Source organism: Acomys minous (genome assembly GCF_964271855.1).
Source record: "Acomys minous genome assembly, chromosome: 9".
Lineage (NCBI taxonomy): Eukaryota > Metazoa > Chordata > Mammalia > Rodentia > Muridae > Acomys > Acomys minous.
The window spans coordinates 6,380,638-6,407,009 of NC_140490.1; the positions used below are offsets into that span (position 1 = coordinate 6,380,638).

The 26,372-nt window shown below is 42.1% G+C and overlaps 1 protein-coding gene across 3 annotated transcripts in view; it reads right to left on the bottom strand.

The window, feature by feature from the left end:
- Window positions 1-26,372, bottom strand: part of ADK (adenosine kinase) — a 390,229-nt gene that overhangs the window by 330,950 nt on the left and 32,907 nt on the right. For all 3 annotated transcript variants that reach the window (XM_084795010.1, XM_084795009.1, XM_084795011.1), the window contains exons 2-3: window positions 15,362-15,436; window positions 2,599-2,652 (exon numbers count right to left, since the gene is read on the bottom strand). In XM_084795010.1, coding sequence (XP_084651136.1) covers window positions 2,599-2,652; window positions 15,362-15,436 — 129 coding nt within the window. The remainder of the gene's footprint in view (window positions 1-2,598; window positions 2,653-15,361; window positions 15,437-26,372) is intronic.

Below are 26,372 nucleotides of genomic sequence, written 5' to 3' on the forward strand. Positions count from 1 at the left end.
GGCTACTCTTTTTAATGGATGCAAAATGTAAATATTTATAGGGAATAGTAAAATTTGACAATTCAATACATGCATACAATGCAGACCAATCAAACCAAGGTGAATAGCATTTCTACCTTTTCTGTGAGAATTTTGGCTATTTAAATTTTGAAGAGACAAATGAGATTACTTATAAACACCTTTCATATAGAACTGTTGATTAAATTGTAATTTAATTTAAGGTTCTATGCATATTCAGTTGGGAGTTTTCATTAGTACAGAGGTCAAAAAACCTACAAGACAGAAAAGAATCAAAGTAAAGTCACCTTACTGCCAATACTAATGAATAAAGAACAGATAAACTATTCAGATAAAAATGCCATACTAATGCCAGATGTGGTGGTGCAACACCTTTACTCTCAGCACTCAGGAGACAGAGGCAGGGAGATCTCTGTGAGTTTGAGGACAGCAAACAAAAAACAAAACAAAACACCAACCAAACCAACCAACAAACAAAAAAGCCATACTAACCAGCAATAAAAACAGAATCAAACGACACATGTAACAATAATGATCTAACTCAAAAGCAAACTGAGCAGCCAGTGCATGGCTGTCACACCAGCACTTAAGAGGCAGAAGCAGGTAGATCTCTGTGAATTCAAGGTCAGCAGGGTGCGCAAAGAGACTTCCAACCCAACCACGGCTACATAATGAAAGTCTATGCCAAAGGAGGGGAACAGAGGGAGAAAAAGAAATAAGAAGAGGAGACAAAAGAAGAAGCCTTATTTTAAGAAAATCAGTCACACACATGATTTCACTTACTCAAAATTCTAGTGTAATTTATAACACAAACAACAACAGCAAAAAAACCCTCATAACTATTAAACCCCAGTAACTTAGGGGGAAGTATCCTGACATCTGAAACTTACTTTAAGATGAACCCAATGGTAAATAAATAGATAAATAAACAAACAAACAAAGTAATAAATGGATTGGAGACCAAACATGAAAGTGATAAATAAGTACAATAAAATACAAATGACAAAACCCAGATGGTATGTAGTAAATATGTAATATATGATTAACTGTTCCAGTTACATTTTTATGTATCAGGAAAAATTAAATGAGAAACATTTTTTCATAATAAAGTGCAAGAAAAAAATCATGTGAGTCGCCCAGCATGGTGGCACACACCTTTAATCCCAGCACTTGGGAGGCAGAGGCAGGTGAATCGCTGTGAGTTCGAGACCAGCCTGGTCTACAAAGTGAGTCCAGGACAGCCAAGGCTACATAGAGACCCTGTGTCAAAAAACAAAAAACAAAAAAACAAAAACAACAACAACAACAACAACAAAAAATACCATGTGAGTCAAGCTCTAAACAAGGAGGTGAGCTATATCTAAAACAAACTGAGATAGCAGATGATTAAACTGTTACCCAGCAAACAGTACACAGTGTGTATGTGGGTGCATATACAAATGAAGACTAAATTAAGTAAATCAGGGCGGACCTAAGATAGATAGGAAGATAAAATGGCTACAGAGCACATAGCAGTACTTTGCCAGACTGAACTACAAAGTGAGAACTTTTCTCTACATAAATAAAATATCTTTAATATTAAAGTGTATCTAAAACACTAAGAAAATTTCCAAGGAACTTTGGAAAAATCAATAAACTTATAAATAGGACAGAAACTTAATTAACATGCAGAGTAAGTAGCATTGTGCCACCTAAGGATAAAATTAGAAATAAAGTCCTCCAATTCTTCCTTTCACAGTTTTGATGTTGACTGTTTATGTAATATTTAACATTACCAGCATTTTCCTTGCTGAAAAGTAAGGGGGAAAAGAGACCAGCTTTAAAAAAAAAAAATAGAAGCATATAAAATTTTTAAAGTTTCTTTCTTTAGATAATCCTAAAGTACTTAAAAAACTGACATAATTTTCAAACTTCCCAAGCCTATCATTTGTAACTAGAATACTGACAGTCCTTGTCAGATGGCACTCTTTTAAATACTCCCTTCCAGTAGAAAATGTCAAAGAGAATCTCCCAGCACTCTATTTTCTCAAAAGTGAAAAAATAGAATTCTAAAAGAAGGGCATTAAAAAAATTTTAAGTATTCGCATTTCAAGCTTCATGTTTGAAGTATTTTACTTTATACTAAACAATAGGTAGGCATTTACTTTTTTATAAAGCTATAAAAGAAAAAGAAAGAAAATCATATTTCTTCATCTTTAGCAAATCTAAGAAAAAGCACCTGAAATAAAACTACAAAATCAACCATGAATTTCTTGTTTTATCCAGGGATAGAAAAAGAAATGATGTGTTTCCAAACATACATGTAATCTGGAAAATCAAATACAACGCAACCTATTTCCATGGATATCACAAACAATGACCCCTGTGGTTCATTTGATAGAGAACAAATTATATAGTACAAATTATTCTAATCCCACTATGACTATAGCCATACTGTTACTTACATATACATATAATAGATATGTAGGCATATGTATTATATATTATATATGTAATATGTATATAATTTTTAAATCAAGTGGCTTATAAACATCTACTACCTAGAGTGAAGTGTGTACAACTCAGCTCTAATGAACTTACAATTCCTTGTGTTTGTCTTCAGCCAAGATCTGGTCATTTGGTTTCAGAGAATACCTGTAACACATAAACAACACACTGGTCAGATAAGCACACAGACATACTCTGTGCCTCAGTTAGACATCTGATCATATGTACTCCAGTCAAATTGAAGTGTACAGTGTGTTTGAGTTCTACCAAATGAGTAGAGCAACACTGTTACATGCCTCTGACTTACTTGACAAAACATCACCAGCTTTGCCGGAAAGGTCAGAAACCAGACAACGTCCTGAAAATAAGTATTTTAGAAGAGCTGTTCATTCATAACTGTTTATAACAACTTATTGGGAAAATCCGCTTGACATAGCTACACTGAAATTAACAGTATTAACTCTTCTCTAACACTTTGTGAAACATTCAGATAATTACAGTGCCCTGAGAAAAAGACCAATAGTGAGTGCATTCTAGCTACTTATGAAACCCTTTTCCAACTGTGTTAGTTACTTTCCTCATTGCTGCGGCTAAAACACATGACCCAACTGGTTCACTTTGGCTCACACTCTAAGGAAGTCCATCGTGTTGAGGATGGTGTGGCAGTAGGCGCGTGGGGCTGCTGTCCACACTGCATCCACCGACAGGAAGCAGAGAATGACAAATGTTTATGCTAGGCTAGCTTTCTCCTTTCTATGAGGTACATGTCCTCCAACCATGGAATGCTGCCACCCACATTCAGGATGGGACATGTCACCTCAATTAACCTAACTTAAATAATCCCTCATTACCTGGATAAATATAAAGGATCACACCTAACTTGCATGAAGCCCTGGGTTTGATTCCCAGCATTGGAGGCTGGGATAGGGGAAAGGCTTTTCAAAGAACATCTCCCGGAATTCCATGTCCCTAATGACAGTGGTTTCCAAGTTTTGCTTTCAATAATACCAAAGAGCTTAATCAAATAATCAGCTGGTGTGTGTGTTTTTTTTTAGGATAGTGCTCAAATAACTGACACGGATGAAAATTCTACTACAATCCAACAAGCAATGGAAATGGACTGTTCAGCTAGCACAACTGTACTGGGGGGAAAAGTAAAGTCTTGTGAACACCTACCTATAGCCTTAGCAATAAGGGGACAGAAGCAGGCCTAAGTGTGCAAACTTAGCTGTCTCAAAAATGTTTGAAGGGAAAGGTTAGGCTTGAACACTTGCCCAGAGTAGGCAAAATCTTGAGCTCAACTCCCAGTACCACATAGATACATGGCAAACCAGAACATCATCTCACTGCAGCAAAAAATGTTACCTATCCACAAAAGATTAAACCAATTGAAAAAAAAATTTTAGAAATAGTTTCATCATCTCATTTAAAAGATGTATTTCTGATCTTTGCATTTTGTTTTATTTAATTATTCCCACTTTAATGCATTTGTGTGGCTTTACTATGTAGGGAATATAATATAATGACTAGAAGATGCTTTAAAATTGAATTTACATATATATTCTTATTGCAGAAACAGTGATCAATATTCATGAAATATGCTAATATATAAAATGAATTACAAAAGGATAAAAGCTGCTGAGGAAAAATACAACGCAATTTAAAAGCAAAAGGAATACAAAGTTTTAAGAAGGGAAAAAGCTTGTATTTTTGTAAAATATTGTATAAAATCACTGCGGTAAATTAAGATTCACCAAAAAAAAAAAAAAGTGATTCATCAGTTTTACTCAGTTGTAAAAATTATAAATATTAATGTGTATGAAAGCATCTGTTTATCAATACATGCTTATGGAATATAAACATTTAAAGGTTTAAAGTGGTTACATATGACAAATTCACAAATTACGTAACACATTATACAGGAGGCTTTTGACCAACGCTACTTTCCTTCTTTGCCTGGTTAAAAAAAAGAGAGAGAGAAATAACAACCTTATTTCTTCCCTTCTGGGACCTCACAGTTCAGCAAGAAAAAAGTGAGTTAAGTAGTATGCTCTACAGCGGCAGGAAAGGAAATGTCGCTTCCGCCTGTGAGAATGAGGGAGGCAGTTTTTATCTGTTCCTCCACAGTCTCTTCCCCCTTCTCAGCTCTCCTCTTTGCTCTCTCCTCATACAAAACATTCTCTTCTAAGCTGTCAAAGTAAGGACTTGAAAGGAGCCAAAGGGGACCAGAAGAAAGGACCCACGCTAGGCAAGCAGCAGGGAGAAAATCGCCTGATTTTGATCAAACTGCTAAGTAAAGCTTAGCCTCCTGAGTCACACAGGCCCTCACCAGTGGACGGGAAACACCAGCACTCACTGTGCCCTTGGCAGAGGCTGCCCAATCCCAAAGCCTTACAGCACTCTCACTCCCGTGTCCCTTTCTCTGACCTGGCTTCCAACAGTTCCAGACTTAGTTTCTTTCTCATCTTGTCTGATTTTGCTTAATTTTATCTTTCTTCTTCTACTTCTCACTTTCATGTTTTAACGTATTCTGTCTGTAGTTTACATAAAACACAAGATTCAAGAATGTCCCCAATTCTAACATCAACTCCAAACTTGGAAGGTTGCTAAAGCCATGTTTTAGTTCAATAATTTACTATAAGCACTCATGAAATCCACTGAAACCTATTACATTAAAATTCTGAAGTAAAATAAAAGGATATGGGTCAAAATAAGACACAAGAAAAAAAAAATGTATATACAGGAGAGTGTCTGAGGGGGTTCCAAACCTGAAACTCACTAACCATATGTAACAATGTGGATGTTCACAAGGTTTCAGCTTGCAGAGGTTTCATTGAGGCATCTTTACATAGACACAACGCGCTCATTGAACTCAAGGGACCAGGACAGCAAGCAGGAGGCCCTAAGCCCCGACAATAAGTGGCACGACTGGCCCACTCCCTACCAAGAACAGGTGTGGCCCATCCCTTCACTAAACAAGAAAGCAAATACACATCCACCATGTACAATGATGTAAACAACTGCCTTGCCTCTAATCCACACCGAGAAAACCTTCCACATAAGATTAAAAGTCAGGGCTGGAGAGATGGCTCAGAGGTTAAGAACGCTGCCTCTTCTTCCAAACGTCCTGCATTCAATTCCCAACAACTACATGGTGGCTCACAACCATCCATAATGAGATCTGGTGCCCTCTTCTGGTGTGCAGGTGCACATGCAGACAAAACACTCTATACTTAATAAATAAATAAATCTTTTTAAAAAATTAAAAGTCAAAGATATGAACTAGGCTTGATTCTTACAAGTAGTTAATTTTTAAACTAAGTAAAGCTACATAATTTCTCTAATAGTGATAGAACTATCCATGCCATAGGGTTGCTACCTATAAGGGGGGAAATAAAAAAAGAAAGAAAAAGGAAAAAAAGTGCCCTCCCAACTTTTTGAAAGGCTTCCATCTTTGCAAAAACAGTAAATGAGCTAGCTCCAGGGAAGGTAGTTTAAAGCATATATAATTTTTGAGTGCTTTTGGAGACTGGAACAGCCAGGGTAGGCCCCTGGGAGGACAGGAGGAAGACTCTAGCAGAGACTCCTAGGAGCAGGAGCCATAGAGACTGAAGAGAACATCCTCTAACTAGACAATTTTCCTAGCAGAGGGAGGGGAACACCAACCCACCCACAAAAAATTCAACCCAAAAACTCGCCCTGCGTACAAGATATGCAGGGATAAAGATAGAGCAGAGATTGAGAGAATGTCCAACCAATGCCTGGCCAACCCAAGACTCACCCCATGGGAGAGAGCCGGCCCCTGACACTATTAACAATACTCTGCTGTGCTTGCAGACAGGAGCCTATCAGAGCTGTCCTCTGAAGGGTTACACCCAGCAAGGCTTGGAAACAGAAGCTGAGAAGAACAGTCATCCATCCTAGGCCGATGTGTAGGGTGAGTTGTAAAAAGTAGGGGGAAGGGAAAAAGGACCTGGAGGAAAACCAACAGAACCAACTAACCAGGGCCCAGAGGGGCTCACTGAGGTTGAAGTATCACCCAAGGACCACGCATGAACTGGACCTAGGCCCCCGACAACGATGTAGCCAATGGGCAGCTCAGCCTTCATGTGGGATCTCCAGTAAGGGGAGCGTGGCTATCTCAGACATGACTCTGTTGCCAGCTTTTTGATCACTTGCCTCTGGTGGGTCTGCCTTGCCAGGCCACATGGGAAGAGGGCACGCTCAGGCCTGATGCAACTTGATGAGCTCGAAGTGGGGCTCCCTGCTCTGAGAAATAGAGGACGTAGAGGGGAGAGGGAGGGAGGGGCTGGGAGGTGAGGAGGGAGGGGCTGGGAGGTGAGGGGGGAGGGGCTGGGAGGGGAGGGGGGAGGGGCTGGGAGGTGAGGAGGGAGGGGCTGGGAGGTGAGGAGGGAGGGGCTGGGAGGTGAGGAGGGAGGGGCTGGGAGGTGAGGAGGGAGGGGCTGCGAGGTGAGGAGGGAGGGGCTGGGAGGTGAGGAGGGAGGGGCTGGGAGGTGAGGAGGGAGGGGCTGGGAGGTGAGGAGGGAGGGGCTGCGAGGTGAGGAGGGAGGGGCTGCGAGGTGAGGAGGGAGGGGCTGGGAGGTGAGGAGGGAGGGGCTGGGAGGTGAGGAGGAATGAGGCTATGACCAGGATATAAAGTAAATAAATTTAAGTAACAAAAAAGAATAAAGACTGAGGGGAAAAAACCTCTTTATTTTACAAGTACAGATGATCAAATAAGACATCTAGCTCCTCCTTTACCGAGGAAGTCTCGGTAGTTTTACACATCTGCCCGTGATTATATGCAAAGTCCCTGCTGTGACATCACAATTCTGGAGTTGAATCTGTAGAAACTACAAATGACAAATTACAAATGTCTAAAGTTATTCAGGTAATTTCATTCCAACGCTAGAAATGAAATGCAGATGAATACATAGTGCACTGAGTTATAAGAAAACTAACGCAGAGTCAGTGCCTGCCTGGTCCTGCTCAGCCCCGTCTCTGTCTCTGGATAACGGAGCAAGCCCACATGCCTACATTCCCTGGACGTGAATAAGCTTCAGACGATCAGCAAAATATGTCTAAGATCCGTGCATTGTGCACAGCATGCAGAGCCACTTCCTGAGGGAGTGGGCGGAGAGCACGGGGAATAAAACACCACCTGCTACTCGTAAAGCTGAATCGGAAGAAAATGCCAAGGAAGGAAAAGCAGATAATTAGAAGGCAGAGAAAAACAGAAAGATGAGCTGTCAAGCAGGGAAGGAAATGACCAACTGAAGTCTATCTTCTTTCTTTCTTTTTCCCCTATATTTTCCCTCTTATTGAAAATAGATTCTTTTCTCATACTGAAGCCCAATTTCAAATTTTCACCAGGTGTACTAAGTCTTCAAATGAGAATTTACAAAGTGCTCTTTTCCAGAAAGTCACGAATTAATTCATAAACATGCAAATACTTTCTACAGTTTTCAGATCCACCTGGAGCAAGGACAATAGACATCTTTTTAAAACTAACAGCAGAGATAGTTTTGCAATTGACATCTACTAGACAAGGTGAAATACCCAGTTCTTCCGACAGAAGCAGCAGGCCTATGAGTCCATGGGAGAGGGCAGCACCCGGCTCCATGGATAAGGCCACTTGCCGATAAGCCAATGACCTGAGTCCAATCCCAAAGACTCACAAGGTAGAGAGAGAACCTATTCCACAAGTTGTGCCCTGACCTCCATGTGCATTCTATGACATATGAGTGTGCAAGCATAGAGACACACATAATAAACAAATAATAAATAAATAAAATGGCTTTTTCCCCCTCTCAAGACAGGGTTTCTTTGTGTAGTCCTTGCTGTAGAGAAGGCTGACGTCAAACTCAGGGATGCCACTGACTGCAGATAATTAAAAGGCATGCAATTGCCCAAAGCTTTTTGTTTTTGTTTTTTAAATCAGGGCTATGGGCTGCGTCTCAGGGGTAGACACTTACTTGCCTGGAAAGTGAAGGCTCTAGGTTCAATGTCCATTAGTGCAAAAATAAGGCTATTATCTTCAGCAGCCCAATCTCCAGTAATTTTACCATTTAATGTTTTGTAACACTGTAGGAACCTCTGCATTAGCAAGCGTCTTCCACTGGTTCTTCAGAATGCTGGTCTTGTTGAATTCTTATTTTGTGCAGGGCTTTTTGTGAAGTCAAGCACCACACCGTGAGGAAAGGTACAGAAGTGAGACATGAATAAGTAACTTGCAAGAAGAGATTTATTGGGTTTTGTTTGGAGCTTTGTCTGGCTGGCTTGTTCTGGTTTTTCCAAATTTAGACAAGACAGGCCTGAAATTATGATTCCTTCTAGTATTCCTGACCCAAATACTAAAATTACAAGCATAAGCCACCATAACTGGTTTCTTGTATTTTTTACACATTTCCAATTCTGCGATCTTTAAATCCCAGCATTTGTATTTGAAGAGTGGCTATGGTAAATGTGGAAAGATGGCTACTGCCTTGCCATTACAGTTGAGAGGTTTCTTCAAGTGCCAATACTAATGAGATTTTCCTCCCTGCCTACCACAGTCAACAGTTTCATAGCTCATCACAGACTTCTTTTCTGCTTTTGAGAGAGGGCCTTGCAATGGCAGCCTAGGCTAGCCTTGAACTCACGATCCTCCCACCTTTTTAACACCTTTGCCACTATGCTTTAGGGATTCACTCGGCCTTAGGCCTGCAATCCCAGGTGTATGCCATTACACTATCACAGCTTTTTTGCAAGGGAACAATTTCACAGGAGAACAATAAACATCTCCCATTATTATATTGTTAAGTAACACAGTAAGAAGGAATTATATCTGGTTCTCCTAATACCTAAGGTAAACAGGTGATGAATTTCCAGAAAAAATAGCCAACAGGACACATACACATATACAGATATAGGAGAGGGGATTTCCTGCAGGAATTGCTTGCTGTGTCTACAACAAGGCATCTGCAGCAAGGTAGAGACTTGGTGGCAGCGGAGATAACCGTGCAACTCTCAGTCCAGGGTCAAAAGACAAAGGACCTAGACAGGAGTAAATTCTGGAATCCAAAGGCCTGGGAACCTGGATTCCTAATATCTAAGAAATAAGAAACCGGAAGAAAACTGCCTCCCAGATCTAAGAGACCCACCGCCTTTCTGTGTCTGCTGTCTGCAGGCTCAGGCTGACTGGTAGTGACGGGTCACGAATGACAGACCCGTCTTCCCTAACAGCCCGTTCAGATTTACACACTAATCTGTAGTGGAAGTTTCGGTTTCTTAAAAACGCAGTTGTGTTATATAAACATATTTTTGTTTTAATCCCTAGTGTGGGATTGGGCTGCTTTAGTTTGTCCATAGCTGATAAATTGCCTCATGAGGAGCATGGTCTATGCCAGCTGGAGTTGGTGGGATTCTGAGGACTCTGGGAGGGTATAACAACAGGGGGGAGGGAGGGAGAGAGGGACAGGGAGGGAAAGAGGTGGGGCCAGGTTTCCAAAGACACTGAGGGGGGCGCTTTGAGAGACCATGGAGGAGGAAGGCGGCTGGCTGTGTTCATCCTGCTGTGTTTGCCTTTTGTTGCTGCTGTCCTGCTAAATAACTCAAAGATGGAGATTGGTATTTTCCCCAAGAATCCTAGTACCCTAACCAGCCAGAACTAAGTCTAAAGAGGTCTACATCCCCCGTTCCTCCGAACCTTCTTTTTCTCCTACCTGGGGTGGGGGTGCGGGGTTAGAAGGGAGGTAGAGCTGTTAAGGAACCCCAAATAAAATAGAGTAAAACGTAGCCCCTACAACTAATCTCTGGAAACAATGTATATATACACTCAAATAAAGTTTTACTGGATAGATATGTGTTTATTCTACCTAACCTGATTCAACTAGTCCCCAAACAACTGAAAATATGCCAGTACTGCTCACACAGGTTGGCAGACCCTTCACCAACCTCCCAGTGGAAATCACAGCTTTGGAGATTTCACCTCCCCGGATTTGAAACTTTGAGATTTTAATCTCTTTCTTTGGGGAATTTTAGACTTCAGGCATTTTTAGACTGAGAGCTTTGATTACTGGACAGAGTGTTATACGCCATTAATCCCAGCACCCAGGAGGGCAAGGCAAGAAAATAGATCTCTGTGAGTTTGAGGCCAGCCTGGTCTACATAATGAGTTCCAGGCCAGCCTCATAAAGAGGCCATGTCTCCAAGAAGAACTTTGATCTTTTAGGATTTCAGGGTTTGTCTTTCGTGATGAAGAGAATAAAACAATTTTGTAATAGAATCTAAGCTGCCACCTGGGGTGTGGCCTGGCTGATAACAAGGACAAGACCTAGTTTGATCCCTAGCACTGGACAAGCCAGCTTGGCGCTGTGTGTCTGTAACCCCAGCACCCGGGAGGCTGAAGGGGGAGGATGGCAGGAGTCTGAGGTCAGCCTGGGCTAGGGAACAATTTCCAGGTCAGCCTTGGGCAGAGATAGGACCACGACTTAGAAAAGAAAGTAATTAATTGAGCCAGAGAAAGTGGCACAGTTACAATAAAATTCCAGCTATAGAAGTTACATTCTCATAAGTACAAGGCCAACCTAGTCAATAAAACAATTTTCAGGCCAGCCAGGACTATATACCAAGACTTTATTAGAATAAAAGAACAATTGGGGAGAAAGGAAGGTGGGGAGGGAGAGTGGGAAAGAAAATGGGAACGGAAAGGAAAAGACAGGGAAGGGTCTGGAGATACAGCAATGGTAAAGCATGGGTCTAGTGTGTGAGACCTTGGATTGGCAGCTTTAAAACCAAAAAATCATACGCTTACAATCTCATTTGACATTCAAATTTTTTCTTACCCTCAAGCCCATCCATTTATAATGTATTTTATATATACGAACGACTCATTTATAAGTAATTTATATTGATTTTACAGTGAAATTTACAATAAACTTTAAAATAAACATTAAACAGCACATGTTTCATGCATGTTTTCTCAACCTACCAACATCTCAGTCAAAGACTTACATCTGTGAGAAAATATACAGTTCTTCAACAAGGCTAACTAATTATGTCACTTTTTTCTAATCACTATTTCATTACTTCTCTCCTTCCTCTTTTGTGACTTTTATCAACCTCTTCCTTTACTGACCATATTAGACCAATGCTCATCCACGTTTCCCACATAACCGCACTGTCTCTTCACTGTGGCACAGATCTTTCCAGTAGCCTGTTTGTTTTTCCCCACAAATAAGCCTATTAATTTTTGGTTATGATATTTTGCCAAGTTGGATGCATCAGAGCTGATTAACTTAATTCTGGTTTTATTTTATTTATTTATTTATTTATTTATTTATTTATTTATTTTGGTTTTTCGAGACAGGGTTTCTCTGTGTAGCCTTGGCCATCCTGGACTCACTTTGTAGACCAGGCTGGCCTCGAACTCACAGAGATTCGCCTGCCTCTGCCTCCCGAGTGCTGGGATTAAAGGCGTGCGCCGCCACCACGCCCGGCTTGTTTTTATTTTTAATTAAAGATCCTTATTTTGTTATTATTTCAAAGAAAAACTGCCTTTATAATAAATTAATGAGGATTTTTTTAAAAAAACTTTATGGCAAGTATGTAAATATTCCATTTTTTTCTATTCAAATTTTTCAGCAACAATACTTGGTTGCATTCCAAAAATACGTCAATTCCAGGCTAACTAGCAACATTCCAATTCAAGAACTGAAATGTCAGGGGCTAGGAAAATGACTGAATGAGTGAGTACTCGCTGTGCAAGCATGAGAACCTAAGTCCAGAACGCCAACACCCACATAAAAGCCAAGCACAGAGGTGCACACCTGTAACAACACACTGGGCGGTGGAGAGAGGTGGACTCTAGGGACTTGCTGGCCAACAAACCTGCCTAAAATGAAAGCGCCAGACTCAATGAGAGACTGAACAAAATAAGTGGCGTGTAATACCCAATGTGAACCTCTCGCCTGCCGACACGCACATACATACAAGTAGTTTCTGACACCTGACATGTTTTGAAAACCTAATAAAGAAGAAAATTATTAAGCTTTTCTTTTAAAAAGTCAATCAACACCATTTAATATAATAATTAAAACTAAATTGAACAAGTTTTGAAGCAATTACACATTTTTCTAACCCACATTCTACTAATGCTTGAAAGAAAGGGAATACAGAAGTATGCTGGTTAGTTTTTGTCAACGAACACAAACTTGTATTGGATATAAACATGTTTTTGTTTTGACCCCAAGTGTGGGATGGGGAACAGAGCTGCGAGAGAGCGGGGGATGGTTATCCACTAGAAGACGAACTACTTCGTTGGGGGAGGGGGGGCGATGCGAGGGGGCCTTGGTTTTGCCATCTGAAACACATCTTAGTACAGATTCTGAGAGGAGATATATATGTGAGCCCAAAACAGGAGGCGGGGCTTTTTGGGGTCTTGGTATTGTTTGGCTGTTCATCGCTCTGCTTCGAAACAACCCTAGAGAGACCGCTCCAGCGAACGCTCCAGAGAACGCTTTGGGACTCAGGGTTCCAGCTGCTGTTCCAGGTTCCAGGAGCAACTCTGGTGGAATTGCTGGTCTGTTGAAATCCTGCTGACTACGCTAGGGGAATCGCTCCCAGGAACTGAGTCCAAAATAAGTCTACTTCTCCTGTTCCCATTAACCTCTTTTCTCTATCTAGGTTAGGTGAGTTAGAAGGGAGATATAAGCATTAAAGAACCTCAAATAAAGTACATTTGGAAAAGGGTTGAAGCCTACAGGTGGCGGGCACCCAATGTGCTTTGGGCATAATAAGTAACTTAACTTTTTTTTTTTTTTTTTTTTTTTTAGGTTTTTTGAGACAGGGTTTCTCTGTTTAACAGTCTTGGATATCCTGGATTCACTTTTGTAGACTAGGCTGGCCCTGAACTCACAGCAATCTACCTGCCTCTGCCTCCCGAGTGTTGGGATTAAAGGCGTGTGCCACCATGCCCGGCAGTTAACTTCTAATGTTGTGGAGGAAGATATAGGTTTTGAAGGTACAGAGATGCTGTTTGAGGGTGTCAGCAAAATCGCAGCTGCTATTGCAAAGTTTTTTCCTGCTTTATACCTAGAGGGAAATTTTTGTCTTTTCTTGGTCATTTTTCTGTATTACATTTTTTTTAAAAGATCGGAAGACAGTTAAGATACAAAAATCAGAAAGGTGAGTAAATTCTACCCTGGAAAAGATTGCAGAGTTGGCTGTTCAACTAGAGAATTTGCAGGTAGAGGTCGAAGCATTTGGAAAGCAAAAACAGCTGGTACCCAAGATCCAGTGTCTCCCACAATTGCTGCCCCGCCCGGCTCCAGGAGCCAGGTGTCCAGAACACCAGCTTGCAGAAGGGGGCGGAGAAAACCAGGAAGCTGGAGCAGCTGTAAAGATTCTAGAGGAACAGGAAAGCTGACAGGCCGAAAGGGAGCTTCTGGCGGTGATAGTGATGATGTGCCAAGACTTCCAGGGTATTGTAGCCACAGTGGGAAGGGAAAACAGTGGTCTAGGGATTGTCAGTCCAAGAGAGACATATGAGGTAATCTCTTGCCACCGGGAAACAAAAGGATGGGCCTGTTAGCTTAAGGCCCCGAAGCAAACAACACAAGCCGTAGCAAAATTACATAACTATATTAAAGGGTCAGAGAATTAGGAGGGTTGAGAACCACTGCTCTAAATAGTAAATGTCAGACACTTACATAACTTGCTCCTAACCTACGGGTTGGCTTGATTTTGTGTGTGTATAGATTCATCACACATATGTGCTAGTATTAGACCCAGAGACACATACATGCTACGCAAGAACCTGATCATCTAGCTACATCCCCAGACCTCAATTTCTGGACAGTGTCCTCTGATGCAAAAAATTCTGTCCTTTTGATAAGGTCCATCTTTTAAGAAAACTTAATTTAATAACAAACCTAATAATAAAACCAAGAAAAATTGTTCTTTTTTTCTAAAATGTTAATAATTTTAGCTTTTGGGGGTTGTTTGTTTGTTTTTTGAGACAGTTTCTCTGTGTAGTCATGGCTGTCCTGGACTCACTTTTTTTTTTTTTAAAGACAGGGTCTCTCTGTGTAGCCTTGGCTGTCCTGGACTCATTTTGTGGACCAGGCTGGCCTCGAACTCACAGCGATCCACCTGCCTCTGCCTCCCGAGTGCTGGGACTAAAGGCGTAATCTACCACGCCCGGCATTCCCTGACTTGTTTTAAGACCAGGCTGGCCTCGAACTCACAGCGATCCTCCTGCCTCTGCTGGGATTAAAGGAATGCGCCACCACACCCGGCCTATAGTTTTAGTCCTTAAACTTAGGGTTTTGTTCCATTTTGAGTTACTTTTTCTATAGAGTATAAAGTAAGAATTCATTATTATTCTCTTGCACATGGGAATGCAGTTATCCAAGCACCATGTGTTTTATGTTGTGACTTTTTTGCTCATTTCTAGACATTCTCTCGTGTGACTCAGGCCAGCCTCAGACTTGCAGTGATCCTCCTGACTCTGTCTTCTGAGCGTATGGATTACAGCCATGCCACAACCATAGCTATTATATAATCAATCTTAACTGAGAAAAAGAAAAGAAACAAAATACATTTTCAAAAACAAAACACACACACACAAAAAACCTGTGGCAATGTATTATTCAACACGTTATTCAACACATGCCATGCATGTGTATGTTTGTGGAGGTCAGGGGTCAACACTCAGGAATTAGTTTTCTCCTTCCACCAGGGACCAAACAGGTTGTCAGCCTGGGTGGGGGGAGCATCCTTATCCACTGAGTGATCCTACCCGCCCAATTCCAGTTTAATCACTTCTCTCTTCAGGGATGTTCAATGCTGTATTTTCAAAGTGTTTGATACTTACTTATCAAGGAAATCTTTGTCTACTACAGCAGAGATGTCAAGAAGAGGATTTCCCATTCCAAATAGCACATTTTCTCTAAGAAAGAAAAAGGAAAAAAAAGAAGTCAGAAAATACAAATGAAAATAAATACATGTTCACTTAAACATAAGCCTGACATCCTAGTTTAATTAGACCTCAGATTTGCCAATTACATGTAAGACAATATTTTAGAGATAATACAAAGCTACTTAAAAAAAAAAACAATTTTGGGGCTGGCGAGATGGCTCAGTGGTTAAGAACACATGTTGTTCTTGCAAAGGACCTAGGTTTGGTTCTGAACATCTGTAACTCCAGATCCTGGGGATCCAACATCCTCTACGGGCCTCCTTAGCCATCGCATGCACATGGTGTACATATTATCCATGCAGATACTATATACACAGAAACAAATTTTAAGATGAGTGAAATAAAACTGAAATATAACAAAAGAGGAAAATGTTATTATTGTCACAACATTCAATCACCAATGTGATTTTTTTGTCAAATTGATACAAGCTAGAGTCATTTGGGAAGAAGGATTCTTAACGGAGAAAATGTTCCCATCACACTGGCCTGTGGGCAGACCTGTGGCACATTTTCTTAGCACACTCTCTTGAGTGATGACTGATGTAGGTGGGCCAAGCTCATGGTGGGCACTGCCTCTCCTGAGCTGGTGGTCCTGAGGGCTACAAGAAAGCAGGCTGAGCAAGCCACGAGAAGAGAGCCAGTGAGCTGCACTCCTCCCTGGCTGCTCGCTGGTTCCTACACCAAGTTCCTTCAGTGATGGACTGTGACCGTGACACATGAGATGAGATAAGCCCTTTCCTCCCAAAGGTGCCTGGCTTCCTGTTTTATCACAGCAATAAAGACCCTAAGACGAACACTAACGCACGTAATACTTTAAGTAAAAAAATGCTATATAAGAAAGCATTTATTCTTATCTTATTCTATCAGGCATAACAAAATAGTCTTTTCTAATCCAAAACTCTGGCTGACCCACACTGCTATTAAAGGGATGTGACATTATTCTGGGAGCACACAAAGGCTTTTTTTTTTTTTTCCAAGACAGGGTTTCTCTGTGTAGCCTTGGCTGTCCTGGACTGGCTTTGTAGATCAGGCTGACCTGGAACTCACAGAGATCTGCCTGCCTCTGTCTCCTGAGTGCTGGGATTACAGGCCTGTGCCACCACTGCCTGGCCCACACACCTACATTTAAAAACATTTCACTATCATTATTATTTAAAAGCTGAATGTACCTATTTAAGAAAAGCAACTCTGATAGGCAGGACATGATAATACCAGCACTCAAACAGGAGGCTCGTGAGTTTAAGGTCAGCCTGGTCTACACTGAGTTTGCTATGTGGCCAGTGCTATACAGTGAGACCCTCTCGAAAGCCAAACAAGGCAATGACAGCTGCACTGTAACTATTCAAATGTAGAGACACAGTTTAATATAAAAATTAAATCTGTATATTCCATTTAAAAGATACTTTAAATATAAGTATAGTCAAGATATATTTTATATACAAGAACATGGAAAGTGTGAGATGGTTGGGGGAAAGATATGCCATAAGATCAGTAGTCAGAAGCATGCCTGTGTGTAATAATATGAACGTATATGTAAAAAATAAAAAAATATTTAAAAAAAAAAGAAACGTGACTTGTAGTTGCTATATTAGTATCAGATTTAGTACACCTTAAAATATCAAGATCTACAGATAAGAGATACCAGATATTTCATAAAAGTAGGTCATTTCATGAAGAAACATAACAATACAAAGTACCGTATATATGCACCAAATAAAATAACTCAAACACGAGGCGGGGGGGGGGGGGGGGAAGGGGGGAAGGGAGCACAATTTCTCCAATCCCTATAGCACCAAGGAGCCCAAGACTTTGCAGCGCTGAGCTACGCCCCAGCCTCGGACACAGGATCGTATCTGGCTTTCACATCTCTCTCTCAGCAGCTGACAGCGCAGGCAGGATGAAATGAAGAGCAGGAGTTGCACAGCTGGACACTCACCCAGGGAGAGCGATCTGAGCTGCACACAACCCTACACACAGATGCTCATGTTCATCCTGAAGCCCTGCAGAGAGGCGGGGGAAGCCGGAGTGTGTGGGGAGGGAAGGGGGCCTCCTGCCAGCAGAGGAGCAAGAACTACACAGCACAGGCGCTGACCAGGCCAGGTTCCCCCATGCCTGCTTCAAGCCTGAAATTCCTCAGGAATCTCATCAGGACATGATAAAACTTTATGTTATTATACATCACTACCACCTACATTTAAAAGAAATAAAAATGCAGAGACAAAATCTTATAAAAAAAATCCGACAGTCAAATGTGGTGTACTATACTAACATTGATTTCCTGGATTTGCAAAACAGCATGATTATACAAAATACATCATTGGCAAAACTAAATGACTCATGCTCTGGGGTCACCTTTTTGTTTTCTGCAATTTCTTACAAGTCATTGATATTTAAAAGGATAAGATGCCATTGCATAGGGGCAGGAGAGATGGCTTAGTAGTTAAGAGCACCGACTGCTCTTCCAAAGGACCTGGGTTCAATTCCCAGCCCCATATGGAGGCTCACAACTGTCAGTAATTCACAAATGTGGTGTTCAGAGATATATGCAAGCAAAGTACCAATACACATAAAATAAATATTTTAAAGTTCTATTGTGTATACCGTAACATTTACAGGACGATGGATACAGCTGGAAACTATGTTATGCAAAGTAACCCAGACTCAGAAAAATAAACAGTGCACCTTTTCTCCTCACATAGAGACTGTAGATTTTAATTTTTATATGTGTCTGTATTTGGGATAGCATAAGTCATAAAACTAGAAAAGCGACCATAAAAAGAGGAAAGAGGTCTAAAGGGGGGGGGGGAGCATGAAAAGAATAGAATTCTTGAGACATGAAAACAAAAGGCTCCTGGGTAGAGCTAGGTGGCCAGCAGGAGGGGATAGGGGGTAAGGTAGAAGGTTGGGGAGGAAAAGTGTGGTGGTTTAAATGAGAAATGTCCCCCATAGGCTCCAGCATTTGAATTCATGGTCTTCACTTGGTGGCCCCATTTAAAGAGGCCACAGACTCTTTAGGAAGCAGAACCTCACAGGAAGTATACCACTGGGAGCAGGCAGTGAGAATTTATAGCCTTATGCTACCTGTGTCCCCTCTAGGCTTCCTACTTGCCGCTCATGTGATCTCTCAGGTTCCTGCGCTGGCAGCCTGCTGCCGTGCCTCTCACAACATTATATACTCTCCCTCTGGAGTTGTACACCAAAATCAACTCTTTGTTCCATAAGTTGTTTCTGGCCATGGTGTTTTATATCAGCAACAGAAAAATTTAAAAAAAATTTTTAAAACCCTAACATGATCATCAACAAAAGCAAAGTGAAATGCATTTTTTAAAAGCCCATTACTTTGTTCTGTGATCACAAAACCAACTCTCAGATCATCAGAACGGTAAGAAATGGTGTTAAAGCCAAAGATGGGATGAGAAAGACTACCAACCCAAATCACCGTGGCCAAATCAACTGATTACAGCAAGCTTTTTAATTTGTGTACATGGCCTGCCTCCCCCTAATGTAGGGTCTGAGAGTTCAGCACTGGATGGGAGGCTTTTATAGCTCAGGGGTAGGAAGTTTCCAAATGGGGAATTTGGTGGGATAAATAGGCAGGGTTTCAGGAACAGAGTGTAAGTTAGCCCCTCCTGAAACTAAGACATGGTTGAAGGTAGGCATAAAGCCATCAGTGGTCAAAGGTAGGGTTGCAAGATGGTTATAGACAACTTTCTATTTTTTATTTTTAGTTTATATTTTTATTTTTACTATTTTTTAAGTTTTTCAAGACAGGGTTTCTCTGTGTAGCCTTGACTGTCCTGGACTCACATTGTAGATCAGGCTGGCCTCAAACTCACAGAGATCCACCCGCCTCTGCCTCCCAAATGCTGGGATTAAAGGCGTGCACCACCAGGCTTAAACAACTTTCTTAAAACAAAGACATGACTGCAATTCCTGGAGCATGCAGTATAGAACCATCTGTAGTTAAGGGTACAGGGGGGCATAGACCCACCCTTGAGAAACAGAGGTTTAATCATAAACAGGAATGAACCTAGGTCATCTTTACTTGGATGGCTTTTAAGCCTAAAATGGAAACAGACTGGTTCTTCAAGGGTTTGTTCTAGAGCCAAATACGAGAGAGCATTATCAGGAACACGGATTTAGGCTACACCAAGTCACATATTCCAACACAGAAACAAGTTTTCTGGAGTCTTCATAGTAGGAGAACAAAGTCCACGAATCAGGTCACTTTTTTGGGAGTGCAAGTCAGGGGGAGAGGGCAGTCAAGACAGAGTAGGGTTTCTCGGTGTAGACCAGTCTGTTCTAGAACTTACTCTGTAAACCAGACTGGGCCCAAACACAGAGATCCACGTTTTAATATTAAAAAAAAAATAAGATGCCAGGCAACAGCTATTAGATGGAGAAGATTATTAAATGAGTATGGGGGAGAGAAGGAAAAAGGCAGAGGGTAACCTAGAGAGAAACAGAGAGAGAGAGAGGGAGAGAAGAAGTAAGAAGTAAAAGGGAGAGAGGGGTGAGAGAATGAAGGGCAAGGTGGGCCTATATTTTTATATACTGACAAGGCCAGGCCCACTGGCAGGTAGGCAATGACATCTCAGGTAGGCAGACTGAAACAGAACCCTAACACTGCCTGCCTCTGCCTCTGAAGTGCTGGGATTAAAAGTGTGCACCACCATGCCTGGCAACAATAATGATTTTTAAAAAACGAGTAAGAGCCAGGCCTGGCCACCCCCACCTATAACCACAGCACTACTTGAGAGGCAGAGGCAGGAGCATAGGGAGTGATGAGCGTCGTTAGCTGCACAGGGAGGTTGAGGCCAATAGTGTACCATGAATAAAGATATTCTCAAGGGACACTCGCGTCTCTTAATCTATCAGACTATTGAAACAATGAACCCCAAAGAAATGGGAATTTCTCCAGGAATCTCCTGCTGGAAGTAGGAAGAGGAGCTAGACAAAGAAACAATTTGTCTCCAAGAAAGATTTCACACAGCTGCAACAGCTTGTAAGACCACCTTCCAGGGGGAGAGTGGAGAGCAGGCGCCTTGATTGTGACCACATAGACGCGGCAATCCTTCGCCTTCTACTTACACTTGGATCTCACTCTTGGGGGTTGGCTGGATCTCTCTGCCTCTCTTTCAAGCAGCCACACTGAATAAATCTCCTCCTGGTTTCTGTTTTAAGCTTGGCTATTTTAATTGGTTCTTTGCAAATGGGTGGCCAGACCAGTCAGTCCCCTTGGAGATTTATCTCTGACAACAGATTCCTTCCGGGGGAATTGCAGAGTATGTGGTTTCGGCCAAATGTAGAAAAGAGGCTATGGCCGCTCACCTCATTCCAGAGAGAGCGATGGAGGGAGATGGCTATCAGAAAACCCACCCACAGAAGGGCAGAACCAGCCAGCTGGATGACCTGAGGACTGCTCCAGCACCTGGGGTACGAGGAGGGGGAAAGGAACATACATACTTTTTAAAATATCTTATTTTATTTTTATTTACGGGGGGGGGGGGGCGAGTGGGGGTTAGAATTCTGCTTCAGTGGGTAAAATGGAAGGAAGTTCCCATATCCAAACCTTTTTCTTTGCTCTTCCCAATTTTTCAAATATTATCTCTTTCCTTATTCTCAAGCCTTGTCTCTGATTTGGTCTCCCAAGAGTTTCAGATGTACACCTAAAGAAAAAATTCTCCCTAACCTTATAACTTTGTCTTCTGCCCACATATATGTTCCAGTAGCCTGCTAGACTTCTACATCTGGGACATCGTCAAAGCAGCTGCCCACAAGTGCTCCCGTCCAACCTCATAGATCATGCCAGCTGGACCTGCATTGCTCCTCATAGCATGATGGACCTGCATTGCCCATCCTAGCTGCAGATGTTCTCAGTCCCCAGACAGCAAATACCACAGCCTGTTCTTCAGGAACCTGGTCAACATTTCAGTCTTTTAAACCCCCTATCACCACCCTACTGTCTAAAGGAAGTAGTTAAGATAATTACTTCGCCCTTATCCATTTACAAAAGGCTGAAATGGTGAGCTCCAGGCCCGGGACAAACAGCTCCAGGTTCTCCCAGCACTCCTGGGTCCCTATCTGCTGCAGGGCATGGCTGACATACCCCGCCCTCTACCCTGAACTTTCAGGACAGAGCTTTTCCTTCCTCTTCACTATATAATCTAGACATTTTGTTACTATTGCCTTTTTCTCTCTTTTCTCCCTTATACACACTTATATACTTTAGCTTACCTTATATAAAAACAATCCAACATTATTATTATTTTGTTTGTTTGTTTGTTTTTGTTTTGTTTTTTGAGACAGGGTTTCTCTGTGTAGCCTGGGCTGTCCTGAACTCATTTTGTAGACCAGACTGAGCCTTGAACTCACAGCGATCCACCTGCCTCTGCCTCCCAAGTGCTGGGATTAAAGGTGGGCGCCACCACCGCCTGGCTTCATTTTTTAGTTAGAGGAAAAGGTAGGAATGTTAGGATTCTGCTTCAGTCTGCCTACCTGTGATGTTACTGCCTACCTGCCACGGGGGCGTGGCCCCATCCAGGGCTATATCAAAGGACAGCCCTACCTCTCTTCTCCTCTGACACTCCCTCTCTCTCCCTCTCTTCCTCCCTCTCTTCCTCCCATTCTCTCCCTCTCCCTCTCTCTCTCTCTCTCTCTCTTTCTCTCTCTCTCTCTCTCTCTTGTACCCCTCCACCCCTTACCTTCTCTCCCCATGCTCACTCACTATACCTCATATAATCTAATACCTGGCATCTGGTACCTTCTTATCTTATTGCCTTATATCTTATATATTAAACATAAAGGGAGGTGTTGCACGTGCATATGTTCAAGTGCCCCAGAGGCCACAAAAGGGTGCCAGATCTCCTGGAGCTAGAGTTACAGGCCAAGTGTGGGTCGGGGAAGTGAATTCATCTGGGGGTCAGTAAGGGCTCCTAACCCCTGGTCCACCACCTCTCCAGCCCCTAGACATACACATTTATTGCAGAAAGAAGGTACCAAAGAAGCGGAAGGCTGACCACGCCAGACAGACAGAAGAGTAATGTATGTGTCTAGAGCTTGCACCATCTGCTCACAAATGAATGAGGCCATTCAAGGGATCTCCTTCCAGGGTCGGCCTGACTGATGAATAAGCGTCTGTCTCATTATCTTTACTGTACAGAATACTGAAGTACTGACATGTTCGCCACACCTGTTTGTTTGTGACAGGGTCTCGTGTTGTGTAGCCCAAGCTGCTCTGTAACTCATGGCCAGGCCTCTGGAGTACTGGCATGGGCCACCACACCCAGCTCAATGTTTTAATGAGTAAATATGTTCTGACTGCTAAACTGACTCATCTTTATATAATTAGATCACAGACCTCCAAATCTGAAGAAAACACATACACAGCTCCGGAAGAGTGGCTGAAAAGCATGAAGGGCAGCTAGCTTACTGTGCTGGTTAGGGTTTGTCAACTTGACACAAGCTAGTGTTATGTAGAAAGAAGAAATTCAATTGAGAAAACAACTGTAGGCAAACAGGTAGGTCGTTTTCTTGACTACTGATTGATGTGGAAGGGCCCAGCCCGTGGGGCCTGTGGTGCTCCCTGAGCAGGTAAGAAACTAAACAAGCCAGGAGGGGAGGCCAGTAAACAGCGTTGCTGTATAGCGTCTGCTTGGGTTCCCCAGAGTCCTCCCTGTTGAGTTCCTGTGCTGCTTCCTTAGAGGATGAGCTGGGATCTGGAGCTGTTGGCTGAAATAAACCCTTTCCTTTCCGAGCTGCTGCAGTATGGTCTTTATCACAGCAGTAGAAATCACACGAAGAAAGTATCCCTCTCTGCCTCTCCCCAGTTCCATAGGAATTCTGGGAAAACACACAGCCACCAACCACCACCACCACCACCCTCAAGCACTGAACCCAGACACCAGGGAGCCCCTGGAAAAGCGAGAAACGTGTTGTTCTTTCTGAGCGTCACTTCAGAGAGCTGCGATCATTTCAGCTCCCTGACAGCTCCTCAGAAGCTCAAGGCTCCCCGTTATCTGACCTGATCCCGAGCTTGCCCTGTGCTAAGAGTTTTCTCAAAGAGAATCTGTCAAAAACTGCCAGCTGCAATTGTTTAACATTCCAGCTGCTTGATGCAGTTGGAACAAACAAGTTAACTGAAAACATAGAAGGAAAAGTATGACAAATAAATGTCCCCAGAGGGTTTGGGAACATCCAGAATGTTCCTGTGATTGCTGTGAGCATGCTCAAGGAAGACAAGGAAGGGCCCAAAGCTATCACCTCTGCCAGCCAGCAGACCCCGCAAGCAATAACGAAAGTCTCAGTAGAGTTGTTAAGCTTGGCTCTGGGTTAGGATGTGCCTCTACAAGCATGTACTGTCTCTAAGCAGACTGGGAGAACAGTAGCAAGTACTAACAAGACAGGCAAGAAACTGGAATCCTCAGACATTGTTATTGTTGGAAATGTAAAATGATGCAGTCACATTGGGAAACAGTTTAGTAGTTTCTAAGAGAGGAGGAGGAGGAGGAGGAGGAGGAGGAGGAGGAGGAGGAGGAGGAAAAGACAGAGAAGGAAGGAGATGGGAAAAACCAGGAGAGGAGGTTGGGGGAGGCTTTTACCTCAAAGGAACAAAATGGAATGGCTTATTCTGAAGCCAAATGTGAGTGGTTATGTGCAGGAATAGTTTCCCCAAACACCATGTTCCAATGTGGTAACAGTTTAATGAAGTTTTATAGGAACAGAAGAAAGAAAATCATAAATCAAGACCACTTTCTGAAGACATTGGTAGAAACATCAGAAAAGCTGAGAAGTTCAACTATAGGCCTCAGATGTTATCTGCAAGGGTGTGGACATTCCAAAAGATTTACCCAGTGGCCACAAAGATATTAGGTCTCACACAGAGGAAGGTAATAAATAGTTATTAAGGGTGTTAGAGATAGCCAAGATAATTTGGCTTGGCAGCATCCCATCATTCCCACATCATTACATTGTAATGAGTCAGTCAGCCTTTGTTGTCAGCTTCTTTCCAGGAATTTTTGTTCACAAAGTAACATAAAATTATCTATGAGGCTGTATCCTTTCCTAAGACAAACAAACATATGGCAACACAAAAACTTACACATGGATGCTTACAGTACTGTTATTCATAATAGCCAGAGTGAAAATAACCCACACAGCTGGGTAAACAAAATGCATCTATACACTAAAATGTATTCCACCTTAGGAGGAATGAAACACTGACAACTTGATATGACACGAATGAACTTTAAAAACATTTCGCTATCTGAAGGAATTAAGGTTCACAAAGGCCAGAAACTACATGACTGTGCTCATGACACATCAAAATAAGAATTCACAGAGGTACTGGGCTGTGGTGGCGCACTCTTCTTAATGCCAGCGCTCAGGAGGCAGAGGTAGGCCGATCACTTCAGGCCAGCCTGGTTTATACAGAGCTAGTTACAGGGCAGCCAGGGCTACACAAAGAAACCCTACCTTGAAAAAAAACAAAAAACAAACAAACAAATAGATTCGCAGAGGTAAAAAAGTAGATTTTACAGTTGACAAAGGATGGTTGGTAATGCAGGACAGGTACAACAGTCATGAACTTTCATTTTAAATTGATAAGAAATGTTTCAAAGTTATACTGCCATGACAGCTATTCAACCCTGTTAGTATAACCATATAAACTGATCTGTCCAGTTTAAAACTATTTTATAGTATGTGAATAATATCTTTAAGATAATTAAAACAAATGGACATAATTAGTATTTATGAAGTGCTAAATTCAACAACTACAGCATGAGGTTCCACTCAAAATATTATGGAAGGAGGCTAAGGAGATGAGTTAAGTGCTTGTATGCTACCCAAGCATACCAAGCTTAGTCCTCAGAACCAAAAGACTTGGTAAGATGGCTCAGTTGGTTAAGGCCTTTGCTTGCAAGCCTGGCAACCAGAGTTTAATTCCCAAAAACCCTATGGTAAAGGACAGAACCAATTCCCACATTCTCACATATGTTTACATACACACACACACACACACACACATACACACACACACACACATACACACACACATACACACACACACACACACACACACACACACACACACACACAAATTAAAGGGTTCAAAATTAAGCCAGGCACAGTAGCACACATCTTTAATCCCAGCACTCAAGAAGGCAGAGGCAGGCAGATCGCTGTTAGTTCAAGGCCAGGCTGGTCTACAAAAGGAGTCCAGAACAGCCAATGCTATACAGAGAAATCCTGTCTCAAAAAAGAAAGAAAGAAAAAAAAAAGTTCAAAATGAAACAAAACATTCACCAAAGCCAACCACAGTCTAGGCCATAAAGTCAGCCTTTGCAGATATCAAAGGACTCAAAGTACTGAAATGATAATATAATGAAAAAAAAATTTGTAATACTAGGTCACGTGACAAAATCATGTATCAAAATAATTATACATACACCACCAAAAAATTCAGAGACTGGTAAGATGGCTCAGCAGGTAAAGACATTTGTTTGTAAGCCTGACAACATGAACTCCATCCCAGAGACCAACATGGTGAAGGAGAGAGGCAACTCTTGCAAATTTGTCATCTAACTTCCACCCAGTGTGGCATGCACCCACCACACACCCACACACTACACACATATACACACACACACACAAACACACCACACCCACACACTACACACATATACACACACACCACACCCACACACCACATACACACCACACACACACACCACACACACACACCACACACACACACCACATACATACCACATACACACATCACACACACACCACACACACACCACACACACACACACACACACACACCACACACACACACAAACACACACACTACACACACACACACACACTACACACATATACACACACACACAAACACACCACA